Below are 21,715 nucleotides of genomic sequence, written 5' to 3' on the forward strand. Positions count from 1 at the left end.
CCCTTCCGAGACCCGGTGCAAGAACTCGTTCAATTTACATACACGCACAGCCTCACCTCATTGCATCCTTAGCCCAATCCGAAGCCGCTAGCTGGTGTTTGCATTGCGATAAAGTAAGGCGGCGTCGATTATTTTACCGTGGCATTAAAAGCGGAAGCGAGATCAAAGACGTCCAGTGCACTTGATTCCCAACTCTGCCCCACCCCCAGGGCAGGGCTTCTGACATCTTTCAAGCAGGTAGCGCAGAGCGAATTCATTTCAACAAGCTTGGGAAAGAGACGAGGCGAAATGACCAGTGGGGAGCATGTACACCTGGTGAGAAATGTTAACTATGTTTAATTTAATTCTTGCCTCCCCACAACCAGATCATTCGAAGAAGAGGTTGCAAGATATGATCCTCTATACTTGGGTGATATTTGGGGAAAGGAAGCGGCGTGTTGGTGCCTCCAGGGAAACCTTGCATTCCATGGGTTTAGCCTGGTTCTGCCCTTTTCTCGGGTTGTTTCTATTGTTCTGTGTTCTTTCTGTGTATGCAGAAAGTTCTTGACTATAATCGTACTTTGTTGCTTCTGCAGTGGGGGGAAGCGAGCTGACTTTTCATGGACTTGGAAGAGACCAAGTGCGTTAAACACAACTTGTAGTTATCTGCTGGGTCTGTTCGACCCCCGGCAGAGCACTGGATGACCTCTTATAAACCCTGCTGTGAATTATTATAAAGGACTAGTTTGTTTCCAACGATCTTTAATTTGTATTTTAAGCAGAGCGTGTACGAACGTCATGTGCTTGGTACAAAGTTCTTGGGAATTTTCGTCACTGTGAATTCGTACGCCCATTTTTTAACAGAGGGACCACTGAGTCTTCGTGTCCTCCGGCACATCTTCATCAACTGTCCAACAGTTTAGAAGACGCCTTTAGTCATCCAGCATACAGACAGGTCCTTCAATTCAACTAGACCAGGATGCCCATCTCAACTAGTCAATTTGCCCGTGTTTGATCCCTCTCCATCTAAATTTTTTCCACTTACCTATTCAAGTGTTTTTTTATATATATAGTCATTACTGTACCTGTCTCAATCACCTCCTCTAGCAGCTCATCAATATGCAGTACTGTGCAAAAGTCTCCGGCACATATATCGCCGGGGTGCCTGATATTTGACAGTACTGTACCGTATTTGTCAAAGTGTAGCGGGCTGCGGGTTTGTGTGTCTGGCAAAAGGTGTTGGGAATGTTCAGAGTGAAGCCCCGCGGGAGGGGTGTGAGACAGGTAGTTGAGGAGTGCCGGGGGCGGGGGCGGTGGCGCACGCACAACCGGCCTTGAGACAACAGGCAAAGTCATTTGATTCGGAACAACTGGTTTATTGATCATTACAGAATGTCTCTCTGGTGCTTCCCGCTCCCTACCCCGTTCACACTCCCAGTTCACAGTAGAGACCCATATCAGAATCAGGTTTATCATCTCATATATGAATATCATGAAATTTGTTAGTTTTGTTTTGTTTGTCGGCAGTACAGTGCAATACATAAAATTAAGACGGTACTGTGCAAAAGTCTTAGGCACCCTAGTTCTCTATATCTTCCTAAGGTTTTTGCACATTACTGGACATACCATTTTTGTGTGGAAAACATTGCCCCTTGGGTTCCGATTACATCTTTTCTCTTTCACCTTAAAACTATGCCCTCTAGTTGTTCATTCCACAACCCTAGGAAAAAAGACGATGTTTATTGATCCTAATTAAGCCCTCATGATTATATATGTTTCTATAAGATCTACCCTCAGTCTTCTATGCTCCAAGGGGAAAAGTCCTAGCTTGTCTAAGTTCTACATATAACCCAGACCCAGTTCTCGCAATATCCTCGTAAATCTTTTCTGCACTCTTTCCAGCTTAATGGCATCTTTCCCATAGCAGGGTGACATAAACTGAACACAATTCTCCAAGTATGACCTCAGAAAAGGTTCTGTACGATTACACCAGAACATCCCAACTGCTGTACTCCGTGTCCTGACTGATTAAGGCCAGTATGCCAAAAGCCTTTTTCCGCATCTTGTCTACCTGTGACACCTCTTAGTTGGGAAAAAGTTCAAAGCAAATTTATAATCACAGTGCACACGCAGCTTGTCACTCAGTCCTGTTCAATTCTTTGCTGGAGAAGTTGGTTAGCTGTGTGAGATGCGCATTGCAACAAGCTCAGTATTATGTTGGCGCAAAAATTACTGGTAAAATTGAAGTGTCTACCTGTTTAGTGCCTTTGAAAAAAGTAGCAAAGAGCTCCCCCTACTCTTATTTATCGCTAGAGATCTGAAAGGGATATTTCTAGTGCTGAAATTTGTGCTTCCAATTTGGAACATGATACAATGACGCATGACCTATGCTCAAATAGTGAGATCTAAAATACGACCGTGTTTCAGAACTAGGAGAGGAAGAAGGCAGCGTGGGAGATGTTCAAGATCGGAGCGGTTGATTGGAGGGTGGGGAAGAGGCTGGGACAAATTGAGGAGGAGTTTCTGGTGCTGCTGGCTATTGAACGGGGTTGTTTTCTCCTGAGATTGAGCAGTGACTAGATAGACCTATACAAAATTATGTAAGGCAATTAGATAGTCTGAGACTTTGTTCCCAGCGTGAAAACGTGAATTACTCAGGGACATACCTTTAAAATAAAAGGGGGAGCAGAACATTTAAAACATGTTGGGGTCGTCTATTGTATGCGGTGCTCTCCGTGTGGCCTCCTGTATGTTGCTGAGTCCTGAAGTAGATTAGGTGACTGTGCTTCTCTGAGCACCTATGCTCCAACTGTCAGAAAAACAACTTATATTCTGGCTGGTAGCCTCCAACCTGATGGCATGAACATAGAGTTCTGAGGCTTCTGGTAATTGCTGACGCCTCCCCCGCCCCCCCCCCCCCCCCACTCTATCACCATTCTTCATTCCCATTCCCCTCTCTCAACTTACCTGCCCATCACCTCCCCATAGTGCTCCTCCCTTCCTCTTTCTTCCGTCGCCTTCTGTCCTCTCCTATCAGATTCCCCCTTCTCCAGACACTTATCTCTTTCACCAATGGAATTTCCAGGTTCATTACTTCACCCCTCCTCCTTTCCCAGTTTCATCTACTACCTTGTAATTTTTCCACCCCTCCGCCTACCTTCTTACACTGACTTCTCAACTTTTTCCTCCAGTCCTAATGAAGGGTCTCGGTCCAATCCTTGTCCATTCCTCACTCCTCACTGATCTCCCTCCTGGCACGTATCCTTGCAAGCGGGACAAGTGCTACACCTTCCCCTACACCTCCTCCCTCACTACCATTCAGGGCCCAAACAGTCCTTCCAGGTGAGGTGACACTTCATCTGTAAGTCTGTTGGGGACATATACTGAGTCCAGTGCTCCCAGTATGGACTCCTGCATATCAGTGTAACCCCATGTAGATTGGGAGACTTCACTGAGCACCTACGCTCCATCTGCCAGGAGAAGCAGGATCTCCCAGTGGCCACCCATTTTAATTCCACTTCCTCATTTCCATTTCAATATGTCTATCCATGGCCTCCTCTACTGTTGCGATGAGGCCACACTCAGCTTGGAGGAACAACATCTTATATTCCATCTGGGTAGCCTCCAACCTGATGGTATGAACATCGATTTCTCGAACTTCCAGTAATGCCTCTCCCCTTCACCATTCCCCATCCCCATTTCTCTCTCTCACCTTCTCTCCTTGCCTTCCCATTGCCTCCCTCTGGTGCTCCTCCCCCCTTTTCTTTTTCTCCAGTCCTGCTGAAGGGTCTTGGCATGAAACATCAATTGTACTGTTTTCCATAGATGCTTCCTGGCCTGCTGAGTTCCTGCAATATTTTATGCCTGTTGCTTGGATTTCTGCATCTGCAGATTTTCTCTTGTTAGTCACTTGTTTTAATGATCTGATTTCACATGAAATGTGAAGTTTCAATGTTCTGCCTTGATGGCATGGGCTTTTCCTGGGCCCTCCACTTTCCATCCATGTCCCAAAGAGACAATAACATCTAGTAAGATGGCAGCACATGCAAATGCACCAGCCTCTGAGGGGCCAACCATAGATGCTTTTTCCTTTGTAAAATTTGCCCTTTATGATCCAAAGACAATTCTTCTCTGAGAACATTGGGTACTGCAGGGCTACTCCATCGGTGAACTGCACGTTGATCGGTGTAGCTGGACTGGTGTTGGTGGTGGAGCTGGCTGAAGCGGGGATGGTGGAGAAGAAGCTAGCCAAGGTGTCAAAGGTGCCAGCCAAGGTCGCGATGATGTAGAAGGAGCTGATCGGGATATCGGAGGAGCCAGATTGGGATCAGAGGAACTGACCTGGCTGTGGACCATGTTGCTGCCCGCTGATTGGAAGCATCGAAGTTGGTGCAATATAACTGTGGAAGTTTGTTCTGGACGTTTCACTTGCGATCGCGAAACTCTGTTGGACAGTAATTATAGAAGTTTCGGCAGGCCTGCTGCCCTTGTCTGGTGGTGGGATAGGCGATGTGGCTACTGTGTAGCCTCAGTTGTAGCGAGAACTAGGCCACAAGCCTCGGGCTTGCCTGCTGCTACAGATCAAGTGGGAGATGTAGAGGCACAACAGTGTGTTTGAGCCCGGCTGGGCCCTGGTCTCGCCAGTCAGTTCAGCCCTCCTGTGTTTGAGTGGTGGAGAGACGGGCCAGACTGTGTGCATCTGTTCACTGCCAGGAGTCTGTACCATCAACTGCCGGACATTGTCGCTCAGGGTCTTGGACTACATATGTGTTTTTTTTGGAGTCAATATGCTTCTTTCAATTTGTTACCCGCTTTTTTAAATAAAATTTCCTTGCTATTTTTGAATGTTTTGCACCTTGGCCCCAGAGGAACGTTGTCCCCTTCAGTTGTGTCTATGTATGTCTTGAATAATAATTATACTTGATTTGACTTGACTGATTTTGGTAGATTCATTGGCTGCTGTAAATTAGGTTTAATTTAGGAGAGAGGGAGGAGGGCTAGGGTGGAGTTAATGGGCAATTGAGAAAGAATGGGTTACATGGCATTTATTTGAGAATATGACTGATGGTATTGCCCTGAGAACCAGCATAGATTCCTTGGGCTGAATGGCCTCCTTCTATGTCGTAACAAAGTACGGCAGCTACTATGTAGTGCCGCATCAACGACTACTACCGAGTCGGCGGAAGCCTGCTGCTGATGTTAAGTGGAAGACACTGTCTAGTACAGAAGAATAACCAAAATGACTGGCTGAATCTACCGTCGTGGGTTGGCAGCAGCTGCCCGTTCTAGCTGATCAGCGAGCATTATAGCAGCTAGTGGGACCATGACTGTACCACCTTGAGAGATGACAGCAAATTTGAGCTCCATAAACCACAGTTCCTTTAATGTGGGCCACTGAGAGCCCCTGAACATTCTTATCCCCAGAGATGGCAGCAGCAGAGTTGCGCACTATTGAAGGCAGATATTGTGGAGCTGTCAGTGGAAGCTGACTGGTGAAGCATCACTGCTCATATGAAAGCTGAGACCCTGACTGGAAATGGAAATGATCACCAATTCATATTGGAAAGGATAAGTTTCAAGCTTTGCAGGCAGTCTAGTTGGAATTGCTAGTAAGCTTCTAAAAGATCCGGCAAAACGTCTTTTATTTATTGCACTCCTTCAAAGTCCTAATCTGAATCCTTGTCAGCAATACTCTCAAGGAAGCTGGCATCTGTCATTTTGCCACATTCGGATCCCATCTGTGAGCCAACTTCTAGTACATGCCAAGTATTCATACCCTAGGAGGTGGCTGCAAATGCCAAGCCCTGCTCTTCTGCTATGATTGACCAGGCTCTATTATTTGACAATGTGGTAGCTAATGACCAGAGGATTTGCCTGTCATTACAGAATGTTGGCGGGAGTGAAAGGAAGAGCTCATAATCTCTGCTGCTTCTAAACAGACTGTGGGGTGAGAAGACTGTAGACGATAGATTACGTACCCTGATCAACATTAACATCATCAACTCCAGTGCTAACCATGGGCTGTATTATAGACAGATACTGTGTAAAGTCGAAGTCGAGTTTATTGTTAAATGTACAAGGTCATGGATGACGGCATGATGGAGTCTATGCTAGGTTGTGGGCTGGCCCCTCCCATTGGTGTTACTTCCCATTTTCACTTTGTGGAAGGCAAGCTGGATTGCATTTGTCTACAGCACCATCAACCTTCAGGCCACACCACTCAGGGACTTGGCTATATTATTTATTGTGACTATATTTTTCTGCTGAGATAGATATATGTGCTCTGTGCTGCGGTTTTCACCTTGGCCCCAGAGGAACGCTGTTTCATTTGGCTGTATAGATGAATTACAATTAAACTTGAACTTGGTGATTGCACAGGCGCAATGATAAACTTACTTGTAACAGTATCACAGGCACATGGAATCATATAAGGAGCTTTCACAAGAAAAATCTAAATTTAATATAAATGATACCCAACTTTTACAAGAAAGAACAGTTAGAACAAACAAAATACAATGCCGTCTCCTCCATAATCTCCATCAGCACAGGTGCACCACAAGGTTGTGTCAAGATGTACAAACAAGCTGGATGAACTCAGCAGGTCGGGCAGCATCTGTTGAAATGAGCAGTCAATGTCTCGACTGTGAGTCCTGACGAAGGGTCTCGGCCCGAAACGTTGACTGCTCATTTCAACGGATGCTGCCCGACCTGCTGAGTTCATCCAGTTTGTTTGTACGTCTTGATTTGACCACAGCATCTGCAGTGTACTTTGTGTTTACAAGGTTGTGTGCTTGGCCCCCTGCTCTAATCACTGTATTCTTATGACTGTCAGGCTAAGCACAGCTCCAATGCCATATTTACATTTGCTGATGACAGCACACCAAATCAAAGATGGTGATGAATCAGCATATAGGAGGGAGATTGAAAATCTGGCTGAGTGCTGCACAGAAATCTGAGCTGTGCAATTTTTTGCCTAGTGACAACATATGCACATTGAATTTTATATATAGAGGTATTCATTTTAATAGCTAGCATAACACTGTCAATAAGAACTTTGATCTCCTCTGGGTTTGATTGTTTTCACTCTCGTTCATCTGCACTTTCACAAAACACACGTAGCAAATAATGAAGGATCTTCTTGCCAGAGTTTTTGCACACCATCGGTGTGATTTGCTTGCTAAATTACACTTTTCAAGTTTCCAAATATCACTCCAATTCTTACAAATGCAAATTCTCCAGTAACTTTTGCATTGCAACAATACACACAAGAAGCACCCAGTTTCTGTGTTGAACATAAATATTTCTCATAGCGGCACATTCCTGACCTCCTGAGCTTTTGCTGTAGCAGTTTCTACTGTTTAATTAAGCCATTTGCTTAAATGAACTTGCAGTTCTTTTGCACTTCATGCACTTTGCTTCTTTAATATTAGACATAGTGAATCGATAATTTCTTCAATAAAAACAGTATAAATAAGCCAGTTCTAAAATCTGCAGACAAATCATCGCAAGCTCCAAATTGTCAACACTATCTGCATCAGAAACCAGAAAAGGAAATGTGACTGTGTACGATTGTGAAATATATTTAACATGCCAACGAGACAGAGGGTGACAACCTTTTGTGTGCGCATTTAGGGGGAACATTGGAAAGAGGAATCCAGAGAACCATGAGCCAGTCCTTATCAAAGCATCTGACATGGAGAGGGACAGCAACTTTAAGTTTCGAGGTATTATCATTTCCTGGGTCCAGCACTTAACTGCCATTACAAAGAAAGCAGGCTAGTAGCTCTACTTTCCTAGAATTTTGTGAAGATTTGTCATGTCCTCTAAAACTTTGACAATCTTTTAAAAATGTGCAGTGGAGAGTATACTAACTGGTTGCATCATAGCCTAGTATGGAAACACCAGTGCTCTCGAACAGAAAAGCCTACAAAAAGTATGGATACAGTCTAGTAATTCATGGATAAAGCCCTCCCCACCATTTAGTGCACTACAAAGAGTGCTGTTGCAGGAAAGTAGCATCTATCATCAAGGCCCTCCACCATGCGAGCCATACTCTGTCCTCACGACTGTCATCAGGAATGGGATACAGGAGCCTTTGGCCCAAGCTACCAGGTTCAGGAACAGCTATTTCCCACCAAGCGTCAGGCCCTTGAATCAGAGGGAATAATTTCACTCAATTTCACTCACCCTAATAGTGAACTGATTCCACAACCTATGGAGTCACTTTCTAGGACTCTATATTTCATGTTCTTGCTAGTTATTGCTTGTTTATTTTGAAGTTAAAAGAAAATTTATTATCAAGGTACATGTATGTCACCAAATACCACTGTGAGATTCGTTTTCTTGCAGGCATACTCAGTAAATCCAAAAAAGACATAATCATATCAATGGAAGACCCATTCAACAAAATGGAAAAACAGCCAATGAGTAAAAGACAACAAACTGTGCAAATGCAAAAGAAAAATAAACACATAATAAATAACAAGAACATGAGGTGAAGAGTCCTTGAAAATGGACATTGAATTATATATTTTTTCTTTTTGTATTTGCACAATTTACCTTTTGCGTTTTGGCTGTGCGTCTCTGTTGTGTATGGTTTTTCATTGATTTTATTGTGTTTCTTTGTATTTACCATGAATGCCTGCAAGAAAATATATCTCAGGGTTGTATATGTTGATATGTGTACTTTGATAATAAATTTACGTTGAACTTTGAACTTCAAAGTGTTCGGAGTGTTCTAAATTCTAGTGATCAGAGTTTAGCCGATTGCTTCAAGAACCAAGTGGCCGAAGTTAAGTAGCTGTTCTTGAACCTGGTAGTCTGGGACTTGAAACTTCTGTACCTCTTGCCTAACGGTAGCTGCAAAAAGGTGGTATGGCCCGATGGTGAGGATCTTCGTTGATGGGTAATATCTTCCTGAGGCAGTACCTCCTGCAGGTATTTCCAGTGGTGGATTAGGATGTAGGGGTGTGCCTGTGATGTACTGGGCAGTGACTGCTACTCTTTCCAGCCTCCTACAAGCCTGCACATTCGAATTGCCTTTCCAGACTATTGTTACAAAGAGGTATGCAGAATGCTTTCAGCAGTACATCTGTAGAAGTTTGTTAGGGTGTTCAGTGACAAACAAACCTTCTTAACTTTTTTTTAGAAAGTAAAGGCCCTGGTTCCCTTTTGCTATGGTTGCATCAGTTAGCCACTGAGTTGTGTGTTTATAGAGAGTACAGCAGGAGGCTAAACACGCACTCTTGAGATTCACCTGCATTGATCAGCGAGAAAGCGATATTGTTACCATTCTCACAGACTGAGGTCTGCCAATGAGGAAGCCAAATTTCTAAGTGCAGAAGGGTGTACAGTGACCCAGGTCTTTAAGCTTCATGAGTTTGCATGGGATGTTTGTGTTGTATGCCACTGTAGTCGATGAGCAGCAACCTGATATATAGGTTCCTGTTGTCTAAATGGTCCAGAGCAGAGTGAAGAGCTGGAAAAGTTGCTGTTAACCTGTTGTGGCCGTAGGCAAATTGGAGCAGATCCAGATCATCTTTGAGGCAGGAGTTGATTCTCACCATAACCAGTTGATATAGGTGCTATTGGGCGATAGTCATTGAGGCATGCCTCAGTGCCCTGGGCATTTGTACAACAGCTGCCTTATTGAAGCAAATGTACTCATGTTACCTATCAGTTGTTTGTTGCTGTCAGATCGTCCTGCAATGTCTCAGTCGTTGATGCAGCATGTGTTTTTGTTTGATGTTCCTGACATTGTTCCTTTGTCTGGAATAGCTATGATGTTTGAGTAATGTATGAGGTTATGGTAGGCTTTTCATTATTGGGCCAGAGTTCTTTTTGAAACAGATTGTTTCCAGGCTGCATTAATTGAGCAACAGTTGAGGCTTGTACTGCAGTTGGTAGGGTATGCTAATTGCAGATGTATCTATTCCACAGCAACAGAGACAGCGACTGCTCATGACACAAAGTGCCCTTTATCAAACACAATTTGACCTAACACTACAGATTGGGAGTGTAATGGACGGCGAGAAAGACTATCAAAACTTGCAGCTGGATCTGGAGCAGCTGGAAAAATGGGCTGAAAAATGGCAGATAATGCAGATAAGATGATGCACTTTGGAAGGACCAACCAGTGTAGGACTTACACAGGGCACTGAAGAGTGCGGTAGAACAAAGGGATCTGGGAGCACAGGACCATAATTCAATGAAAGTTGTGACACAGGTAGATAGGATTGTAAAGAAAACTTTCAGCACATTGGCCTTCATAGATCAAAGTATTGAGTACGGGAGTTGGGATGTTATGTTGAAATTATATAAGACGTTGGTGAGGCCTAATTTGGAGCATTGTGTGCAGTTTTGGTCACCTACCTGCAGGAAAGATGTAAATAAGACTGAAAGAGTACAGAGAAATTTACAAAGGTGTTGCCGGGTCTGGAGGACCTGAATTATAATGAAAGACTAAATAGGCTAGAACTTTATTCTGTAGTACATAGAAGATTGAGGGGAGATTTGATAGAGATATACAAAATTATCAGAATCAGGTTTAATATCACTGGCATATAATCATGAAATTAGTTAACAGCAGTAATACAATGCAAGATATGATAAATATAGAAAACAAGTTAATTACAGTAAGTATATATGTTATATTAAATAATTAGGTTAAAAGCATTGTAAAAACAGAAATAATGAAAAGAAAAGTGAGGTAGTGTTCGTGGATTCAACGTCCATTTAGAGATCAGATGACAGAGGGGAAGAAGCTGTTCCTGAATCGCTGTGTGTGTGCCTTCAGGCTTCTGTATGCAAACAGGCTTTTTCCACTGAGGTTAGGTGAGAGTACAACTAGAGGTCATGGGTTTAGAGAGAAAGGTGAAATCTCTAAGGGAACGTGTAGGGGAACTTCTTCATTCAGAGGGTCATGAGAGTGTGGAATGAGCTGCTGGCGCAAGTGGTGGTTGCAATTTTGATTTCAATGTTTAAGAAAAGTTTGGATGGGAGGGATCTGAAGGGCTATGGCCCAGATGTAGGTTGATGTGTCTAGGTAGTTTAAATAGTTCAGCATGGTCTAGATAGGTGAAGGCTCTGTTTCTGTGCTGTAGTTTTCTATGACTCTATTAAAATGTCATTGTCTGCAAGTCCTCCACCATAATGTCCTGGACCTTACCTGGATATTTAAGTGCTGTGTATCAGAACATGTTTCAGAAACAGAATCAGGTTTAATATCACCAGCATATGCCGTGAAATTTGTTACCTTTGCAGCAGCAGTACAATGCAATATATAATAATAGAAAAAAAACATGAATTACAGTAAATATATATAAAACTGTTCCTGAATCGTTAAGTGTGTGCCTTCAGGTTTCTGTTGTCAGTGCTAGTAGCAACTTGATGCTCAATGTAAAACAGACAAACGGCAAGGTTGCCACCTGAAGCGCTAAATGAGGCACAGGGAGGAACTTCAGGCTCCTGTACCTCCTCCTTGATGGTAGCAATGAGAACAAGGCATAACCTGGGTGATGGGGATCCTTAATGATGGATGCTGCCGTTTTGAGGCCAAATTTAATCCCCACAGAAATAAAAGCATTAAACTTCTGTTGTTAAGTATTCCAACTAGGAGAGCAATAAGGCCTGACCCTTCCATTAGTTGATTCTAAACATGGGTGAAATATTGTCATGCAGAGACTACACAGCAGGAGTCATTGGGTTACATTGAACTCTATTTCAATTCTGCTTTATTATTTACTTTGGAGAATTTTTACTTTTAGGGAGGTGCTGTATAAACACAAGATGTTGCAGTGTTTAGCTGCACCTGAGAATTAAACAGATACCAAGTGCAATTCCAATCTAATGGTAATACATTAGAGAGGTCATGTCCATGAATGCAAATGCAGTTACTTATTTGTTTAGATGTCGACTGTTATTGTTATGTATAGTAAAATCCAACCCCATCAATGTCAATGGTGTTTGGTGCTATTCAAATATCAGAACACGAAAACAAACTAGAAATGAACAGGTGGCGGAAATCTGAAACAAAAAATAGAGGCTGACAATGGTATAGAGGTAGACAGGAATATTAAACATGAATAGAACAGAGGGAAACAAATGTGGAATGGGAAAATTAATGCAGATAGTTGTGACCCAGGTGCCCTGCAACTCCCTGGTCTGAATGCTGACTGCTTTTATTTCAGACATCAGCATTCTGCTTATTTTAGATTGGTTTAATTTTGCGAGGGGGAGGTGGATTGTCCAGTGATTTAGTGCCTAACATGAGGGCTGTCAGCTTGGGGTTTATCCCTGGAGACATTATCACATGACTCCTGAGTGTCAAATAGTCTGACACTGATGTTTTTGTAATGAATTACAAGTGTAGTTAAATAAATTACTTTCTATAAAATAAATTACTCTCTATAAAATTCAGGGTGATCTCTGGTAATCATGAATGTTTGATACACCTGTTTTTATGTCTGCTCCTGGAGCACTGGACCTGGCCCATATATATGTTTTTGTCCTCAGGTGAGAATATTCATTGTTCATGGTGAAGCTTTTTCTTCACGAGGAAGGAATGTCCATTCTAAGCACATAGCCCTACACCATGTTATACATCATTATAAATGCCTTCCGAGTCTCACTGCGCCTTCTTCTGCTTTCAGTCTTCACGAGTGCTTCAGTAAAACCCCAAGCAAGCTTGAGAACCAGCACATTATCTTTCTATGAGTTAGTTGTCTTACCTAGGAATTGACTTGTTATGGAGGGAGATAGCTGACCTCTTCAAAAGATTTGTTGCTGATGTTCACTGGGAGAGACCACACTTGAGGATAAGCAAAGGAAAACTAATAGATTGGGATCCAGTTTGCTGTATATGAGATTGAGGATGTGCTAACTGGGTCTGAGGGAGAACTGCTGCAAGGGATACAAGTTTAAATAGACCTTCCCAAGGCCATTGAATAGTGCTGGACACCCGTGGCTGAGAACAGCCTTCCTAATTCATATGGAAGCAGAGTATTTGGAAAGTCTATTTCCTCCTGAGTGCCCTGCAGAGATATACAGGCACCAAATTCACAGAAATGCTGTCAAAAGAATGAATAAGGCAAACTATTAAAGTAATACAAAGATTCAAAGTACATTTATTATTACTGCTGTATGCAGTATGCAGCCCTGAGATTCGTCCTCCTCACAGACAGCCAGGACACCAAGAAAACCATGGAACCCGTTCAAAGAAAAACAGCAAACCCCTTCGCACTCACACACACAAAAGAAACAAATCGCGAAACCGGCAACAAAAAAAGAGCAAATAAACACAGAATATAAAACATAAATTTGAGGGTCCAGCAATAATCATTTCTGCTCAGTTTTAGTTATCTGCAGGCTCCTCAATTCAAAGTTGCACAAAATAGCAACAGAAAAAGGAGAGACCAGGAAGCGAAAACGCAACTTAACGTGAACTACATAGTCCAATCCACAAGTACTATATAAGAAGTAAATTGTTTTACATCTTGTATAATACTTTTTAAAATGTTAGAAGTTTCTGAGTTTTATGAATACATGCTGCACTTCACTATAGATACTGTTAGAGCTTGTGTGTCGATATGTCTGATGCACAGAGGATATATAAAGAAAAGTACGGGCTTTGAGTGCTTGGGTTCCTCCAGATCTGCTGTTCCCAACTTTTTTTATGCGAGTGTTTGCAATGTTTTGTCTGTGAATCCCAGGTTGGGAACCCCTGGTCTGGATTGTGCTTGTAAAGAAGTAGTATTGCTGTAGCGCACACAAACATGAAACTGCACACAAGGGTTTCACACCTTTTGAGTTTCAAATCATCGCAAACTCGGATAACCACTGTTTTTAGCTGTTCAGAAGCAAGGGTTTGCTTTTGACTTTCTGAAAGTTTAAGAAAAAGACTCAATTAGTTTTCACAGCTGATACTTGCAGTTGTGGTTTATTCTTGGCTGCTGCGTGTTTCCAATGGAAGACTGGTGAAAGCTTATAAGAGTGGATAGGAATGTGGAGTTGCATACAGGCAGCCACGATCTTCGTCCTGACGAAGGGTCTCGACCCGAAACATTGACTACTTCTTTCAACGGATGCTGCCCGACCTGCTGAGTTCATCCAGCTTTTTTGTACGTCTTGATTTGACCACAGCATCTGCAGTGTACTTTGTGTTTACGTGATCTTATTAAATGGCAGAGCATGCTCAAGAGGCCGAATCGCTTACTCCTCCGCTTTATTTGTATGCTTGCAGGTATTAATCATATGCACTCTAGTCTAGTCTAAGAAAGCCAGAAACACAGTGCTCAATCTCACTGAAGTTTGTTCTAATCCTTTTTTAAATGACAGCTAATTTCACTTGAATTTGTAGCTTTAATCAGAATCAGATTTATTCTCACTGTTTTATATGACATGAAGTTGTTAATTTGCTGCGGGGATACAATGCAAACATGTAAAATTGCTATAAATTACAAAATAGATAGTGCAGAACAAAAAGGAATAATGAGTAAGTGGTTGACTGGTTATAGATCATTCAGAAGTCTGAAGGAAGAGGGAAAAAGCTATTTCTGAATCACTGAGGCAACAAGTCAATATTCCTTGCCCTCTCATGAACGTTGATATTACTCGTAGTTGGCGATTGAGAGTCGTGGAGTTTAAATTTGCTGACATATTTATTTTCCACAGGTCCTTTTGTGATTGCATAAGGTTTATAACTGTAAGTAGCCAGAGTGAGGGGCCAACTGACGATCAGCTTGATGGTGTTGAGCACCGGGTCATAGCCTCATTAAGAACAGTGGGAGGATTAGAGGGGCTCTGTAGTAAACTGCAGGAAAGCTAAGGAGTAGGGGGCACAGAGCCAGAATGGGTTAATGGTTAGAGGTTGGGATTCCATTGAAGGACAGGAGGGGGGATTAGAAAGCCACAGTGAAGTGTTTGCAGGGGAGGTCTGGAAGGGTAGAATACTTGAGGAGTTGGGATATCAAAGGAGCTGCCATCTAAGGGGCTGTGTGAAGCCTTCTCTTTTTCTTGAGTGTGGCCCAGAAACTGCACTGGAAAAACATTTATATACTGGGCTGAGCAGGATGTGTCTCTCTTCAGCTCCTGGGTCACCAAGTCTGGAAACACCGTCATACTGTAAGACACTTACGATCTTGTTAAAATAATTTCAGCTGGAAATGCCTGCTTTCAAAGTAGGATTTGAGTTTCACGTTTTTAACCCAACATTACTATGACCCACTCACTCTATTTTTGAGGGTTAACATTCTTTTTGGACCTTCTGCACATAACTTCTGTTCATCAGCAGCAAAACTCACAACTCCTCTCATAGACCAAAGGCCAAGATAAATCGCTTGATACAAGCATTTTGTGGCACTGAACCTTCCTCAGCAGAAGGACTGGAGGAAACATCCAAATCACTGAACCTGTGGCTGGTCTCCCAATCGAGCAAATTCTGGATCAGGACCTCCTCTGTGCAGCTGTGACCATCCTGCTGAGTGCTTCCAACGTTTTGCCCATGCTTCACAGTTCCAATTTTTATTTCTTGTTTCCTATCCCTCCCACCTTTCACTTTCTCTGAATCCTGAACTGTTTGGCATCCTTATCAACAACTTTTTATTTTAAGCTGATGTCATATGATGTATTATTCTTCCATTGATACTCCTTCTGGAGGGGGACCCACAGCTAGTACCCGACCCAGACGGAGTATATGGTTGAGTACTAAAGACTTGCACTGATCAACTGGCTGGAGCGATCACCAATTTCTTTAGACTCTTTCTTCAGCAGTCTGAGGTACCTGCCTGCTTCGAGGAGGCTTCAATTATACCAATGCCAAAGAAGATCATGGTAACCTGCCTCAATGACTATCGTCCATTGGCACTTACGTGTACAGTGATGAAGTGCTTTGAGAAGTTGGTGATGGAAACATATCAACTCCAGTCTTGGAAAGGAATTGGATCCACTCCAATTTACCTACTGGAGGAACAGGTCAACAGCAGATGCCATCCCATTGGCTGTTCGTTCAATCCTGGACCATCTGAACAGTGAAGATCACATTAGGCTGCTCTTCACTGACTGCTTCTCGGCATTCAATATATCATCCCCTCAAACCTAAACAATAATACAAGCATGCTTTAAAAAAAAAATTGTAACTGGTCTGTTCACCATGATAAAGACTTGATCAAGCTCAAACTAACAAATCCTTCAAAAAGTTGAAAACTTTAGTTAGGGCTTTTACAATTTTCCTCTTTTTCCTGAGGAAATAAGCCTAATAGTTTTCTCTCTTGAGCCCGTCACTTGGAGCTCTCTCTTAGAAAAATAGGGGGCTATGCGCTAGGGAAATTCTAGGCAGTCTCTAAAGTAGGTTACGTGGTCGACACAATATAGTGGGCCATAGGGCCTGTAATGTGCTGTAAATTTCTATCTTCTATGCTCTAATAAGCTTCAGGTCCCAGGCCTCAATAGCTTCTTGTGCAAGGGATCCTCAATTTCCTCACTTGCAGACCCCAATCAGATCAGATTGGCAACAACATCTCTCTGAGCACAGGTGAACCACCAGGGTCTGTGCTTAGCTCTCTGTTCTACTCACTTTATTTTATGACTGTGAGGCTAAGCATAGCTCCAATGAGAAGAGAGATTGAAAATCTGGCAGAGTGATGCTACAACCTCTCACACTGACCTCATCAGGGATCAGAGGTGGAGAGGGTCAACTACTTTAAATTCCGTGGTGTTTTCATTTGGGCGGGTCTGTCCTGGACAGAGCACGTAAGTGTAATTACAAAGAAAGTGTGGCAGAGCCTTCTTAGAAGTTTGCCAAGATTTGGTATGTCATCTAAAACTTTTGACAAACTTCCATAGATGTGTAGTGGAGGGTATATTGACTGGCTGCATCACAGACTGGTATGGAAACACCAATGTATTTGTACAGAAAATCCTACAAAAAGTAGTGGCAATGGCCCAGTCCATCACAGCTAAAGCCCTCCCCACCACTGAGCATATCTACGTAGAACGCTGTTGTAGGAAAGTATCATACATCATCAGGGACCCTCACCATCCAGGCCACGCTCTCTTCTCACTGCTGCCATTAGGAAGAAGGTACAGGAGCCTCAGGACCCATACCAACAGTTATTACCCCTTAACCATCAGGCTATGAATCAGAAGGGAGAACTTCACTCAATTTCACTCATCCCATCACTGAACTAGACTCACTTTCAAAGACTCTCAATCTCACGTTCTTGATACTTTTTGTTTGTTTATTATTATTTCCTTTTTTTCTCTTTTTGTATTTCCAGAGTTTGTTGTTTTTTTTCCATATTGGTTGTTATCCATTCTGTTGGGCGTGGTCTTTCATTAATTATATTGTGTTTCTTGTATTTACTGTGATTGCCTGCAAGAAAATGAGTCTCAGGGTTGCTTATGGTGACATATATGTAATTTGTAATAAATTTATTTTGCTTTTTTACTTTTGTACTTTGATATTTCCTTCCCTCAGGAAGATGGTAGGTGTAAGTTTAGTGTAAATTGAAGTGTAAGTGTAGCAGTCATTAGTCTGACTCCTTATGGCATTAAAATGTTTCAGATTGAGATTATTTCCATAGAGTTGTTAAGCAATTTTTAAAAATTGGTAATTGCCACCATCAAAGTAAAAAATGAATGATGTATTGCAGTGTCTTTTTTAGGTAGGATTCAAATCCATCATGGGAAAAAATGAGTTAAGTTGTCGCTGTAGATTAATTCAAAAACGCCTATTTTCCAGAGCAGTGAATTATAAAATGGTGACTTCATTTAGGCAGCCCCACTGGTTCAAGGAGGGTTTCTGTTATACATTCCAGCTTTTTGATTCAGGATTACCTGTGTCTTACCTGGCTTCTGCAGGTTGTGCCAAGGTGGGGCAAGTAATGCAGCTGTGATGGATGGATGTTTGATCGTTTGAATAGTGATGCCTTCGATTGATTACAGACAGCACTGTTAAGTGATAGAATCCAAGATTTGAAAATACAGGCTAACCCCACCTAACCCATGTGACAGCTATGTACACGAACTAGCATTGTTTCTCCCATTTTCTTTATAATCTGAAACCACACATACTTGCCAGTGATTCAGGTCTTGTTGAAAAAAGCAACATTGCAATTAGAGTATAATGACTGATAAATAGCTAGATCCCAAATAGGAGTTAACATAAACCCTTGGCTTTGGAAACAAAGACACGTTGTGGGTCTTTTGCAGGGAGAAGAAAAACTATATTCCTTTGGATGAAAGGAAATTCTGCAGGTATTCTCCTAGTATTCCTGTTATTTTGGAGAAGACTGGAAGCCTATGGAATTTTAGCCCAGAAGTGCTCACTGTGTTAGCTCCTATTGAATTTCCATTTACTGGAACTTTGAAAATGTTAGCATTAATTCAGGGAAAGGCCTGGGTTTATTGTAAAAGGTTGATTTAGGAACATTGTGCACATACCAAGCAAGTATGCCCAAATCTACTTTCCTAAGTACTGCCTGTTATGCCATAGGCAATTAGGGCAGCAATGAAGGTCCTCCATCTCTGTCAGTCCATACTTTCACACTCAGGTGCAGATGTAAAAGGCTTCTTCCTTGCTGTTTCCATAACATTTTCATTTTACCAGTCAGGGTTGTTGGCCCTGAGCTGAAGCCTCAAACCTGGAGGACTGGTGACCAATCTCAATCTGTCCTGTACGTTTTGACCTGTTTGGCATTGGTGACCCTACCAAGCATAAAGCCCTGACTCCAGCCAACGTAGCTCTCCAGGTCATTGAGATATGCAAGCCACCAAACCCTGTGACAAGGTTATGGTCCTCTTGGAGGATGCCCTAATCTAATAATATATTTGATTCATTTCCTGCCTGATTTACATCTGCATGCAAACAACACAGTAACTTTGATAAAATCAACTTCTCTGAAACCAGTGAAGAAGTAATTTAACTGTTGGCCCTAACTTTTAATTTCAGTTTCCTTTAATACCGAATTTCAAAAGGATCCGATGTGAAATGGTGGCACGGAAACAGGCCATCTCAGTCCTTCTAGTCCATGCCGAACACTTACTCTCACCTAATCCCACTGGCTCGCACTCAGCCCATAACCCTCCATTCCTTTCCTGTCCATATACCTATCCAATTTTACTTTAAATGACAATACCGAACCTGCCTCTACCACTTCTACTGGAAGCTCGTTCCACACAGCTACCACTCTCTGAGTAAAGAAGTTCCCCCTTGTGTTACCCTTAAACTTTTGCCCCCTAACTCTCAACTAATGTCCTCTTTTTGAATCTCCCCTACTCTCAATGGAAAAAGCCTATCCACGTCAACTCTATCTATCCCCCTCATAATTTTAAATACCTCTATCAAGTCCCCCCTCAACCTTCTACGCTCCAAAGAATAAAGACCTAACTTGTTCAACCTTTCTCTGTAACTTGGGTGCTGAAACCCAGGTAACATTCTAGTAAATCTTCTCTGTACTCTATTTTGTTGACATCTTTCCTATAATTCGGTGACCAGAACTGTACAATACTCCAAATTCGGCCTTACCAATGCCTTGTACAATTTTAACATTACATCCCAACTCCTATACTCAATGCTCTGATTTATAAAGGCCAGCATACCAAAAGCTTTCACCACCCTATCCACATGAGATTCCTCCTTCAGGGAACTATGCACCATGAATCAGCATTGTCTTATGTTTTTTGTTTCATCAAAGCTGAAAGTTAACTTTTCTCTTCAAGAATATACATTTTCTCTTCTTATCCAATCCCAATGAGCAAGCAAAAAATTTGAAGTTCTTATCGGTGACATTCAAGCATTGGAAAGTTTTGGTTGTTAATGTTCTACAATTTCCCCCTCTCTTCACAGAACATGTGTGTTAATAAAGAAGAATGTGAGAAGAATTTAGGTTCACAACTCAGCATTAAGTAAGTGAAAGATTTAATTTAATATAATTTAACTTTACATCAAAATATGATGTCAGCTATGTACGCATGCTATCAGTGTTGAGTATGTCTACGTAACAGCAGTAACCACAGTTGTTTCTGGAATGGGAACTAGCAATGGATATTTTCAAGTGAAATATATCTGTGGATTAAAGGGAGATGGGGAGGTTTGGCTGATTAAACTATTTTTGCCTACTGCAATAAATGTTTTCAGAGAGTGCACGTGCCAGAATTTACACACAAGAAAAATCCAACATCATTGTACACCATTTATTTATCTCCTGCATTAATGATGTAACATATTTCTGTTTTCCCCAGGGACCTGACGGTCTCCTAAATTATTTCTCACACCTATCATTACAGTAATCAAAGGGTTAAAAATTTTCAAAATAAGCTATTTATTAGTCATAAACACAAGAGATTCTGCAGTTGTTGGAAGTCCAAAACAACACACAGAAAATGCTGGACGAACTTAGCAGGTCAGGCAACATCTATGGAAATGAATAGACAGTCCACTTTTCAAGCCATGACCCTGCATCAGGACTGGAAAGGAAGGGCGGAGTTGCCAGAATAAGGTGGTGAGTGGAGGGGAAGGACGTCAAGCTAGAAGATGATGGGTGAAGCCAGGTGGGTGTGGGAGGGTGTGATGAAGTAAGAAGCTGGGAGGTGATAGGTGAAAAATGTAAAGGACTGGAGATGAAGGAATCTGATGGGAGAAGAGAATGGACCATGGGAGAAAGGGGAGGAGGAAGGGCAGATGAGGTGGAGAGTTAGTTATTAGTCAAGTGTCTACAGTAACTTAAGTAACAGGAAAACATGCACACTGTAAAATTTAACTTTCTCTAAATTTACCTTTATTTGCAAATCTGCCCTTTCTCTTGAGGAGCGACAATTAGCTGAAGATCTCATAGATCCCTTTAACATCTGTTGTTCTTCCAAAACTCGTATCAAAGATCTCAAGCAGTTCACGTGGTTCGATGCAGCGCCTAATTGTTTTTCAAAGGCCATTCAGTCCATTGAATTCATACCATCTCACAAAGCACCAACTCCCATTCCCCCACTGATTTCACCTGTAACCTATTCTCCCCACTTTCCTTTTAACTGCCCCCACCTTCCCAAATGTAATTGGTAACATTCATGATAAAGTGTCCAAAAACTATTGCTGCTCCACATATATAACATTAAATATCCCTTCTCACCTTGCCTTGGCCAGTGCACAACTTAGCACAGGTATGTGGGTGGTGTACATTTGAGATGGATTAATCACCCTGATTATAATCAGTGAGGTGTGCATGCAAACAGTTACTCAGGCCTTGTAAAATGTACATGCAATAGATCTCCTTGTAGTTACATTTGATAGTTTTTTATTCAAGAGGGAAGGTACAGTTGACTCCAGAACATATTGAAATTTTACATTGAAGATGATGAATTTTAAATATTTGTTTGGGTGTGGGTGCTTACAGCTGAGGCCAGTTATTGCACATATCTTGCTACCACTTTGGAATGGTTAGTTAACGTGTTTGACCACTCCAGAGACAAAGTAGTTCGAGAATGGAGTTAAATATACATCTGACGAAGCAAAACCAGCATTTGTGATTCAGTTGTATTTTCATAACAGTTTAACAGATCACTACCCTGACACTTTGAGATACAGAACAAAATTCATTCTTACAGAAATTATGTAGAAATAAAAGTACAGATTGTTTTTTAACTCTTATTTCTTATCACACACCTAGATGATATGGTTTCTCATTGGAGAAAATTGTGATATAGACCTTGACAATAAGTACTCCTGCTTGAGTACTGTTTGGGGGAT

At 42.0% G+C, this 21,715-nt stretch overlaps 1 protein-coding gene across 2 annotated transcripts in view; it reads left to right on the forward strand.

Moving 5' to 3' along the window:
* Positions 1-203: 203 nt before the first annotated feature.
* The window catches only part of trpm5 (transient receptor potential cation channel, subfamily M, member 5), a 108,533-nt gene continuing 87,021 nt past the window's right edge, over positions 204-21,715 (forward strand). Inside the window, exons 1-3 of one of the 2 annotated variants that reach the window (XM_073049210.1) lie at positions 248-315; positions 7,612-7,703; positions 19,823-19,881. In XM_073049210.1, the coding sequence (XP_072905311.1) occupies positions 7,644-7,703; positions 19,823-19,881 (119 nt within the window). In that variant the 5' untranslated portion in view covers positions 248-315; positions 7,612-7,643. Of the gene's footprint in view, positions 316-7,611; positions 7,704-19,822; positions 19,882-21,715 lie in introns of both variants that reach the window. The other variant, XM_073049211.1, reaches the window with a different exon arrangement.

This window comes from Hemitrygon akajei, chromosome 6 (genome assembly GCF_048418815.1).
Source record: "Hemitrygon akajei chromosome 6, sHemAka1.3, whole genome shotgun sequence".
NCBI classification, from domain to species: Eukaryota; Metazoa; Chordata; class Chondrichthyes; order Myliobatiformes; family Dasyatidae; genus Hemitrygon; species Hemitrygon akajei.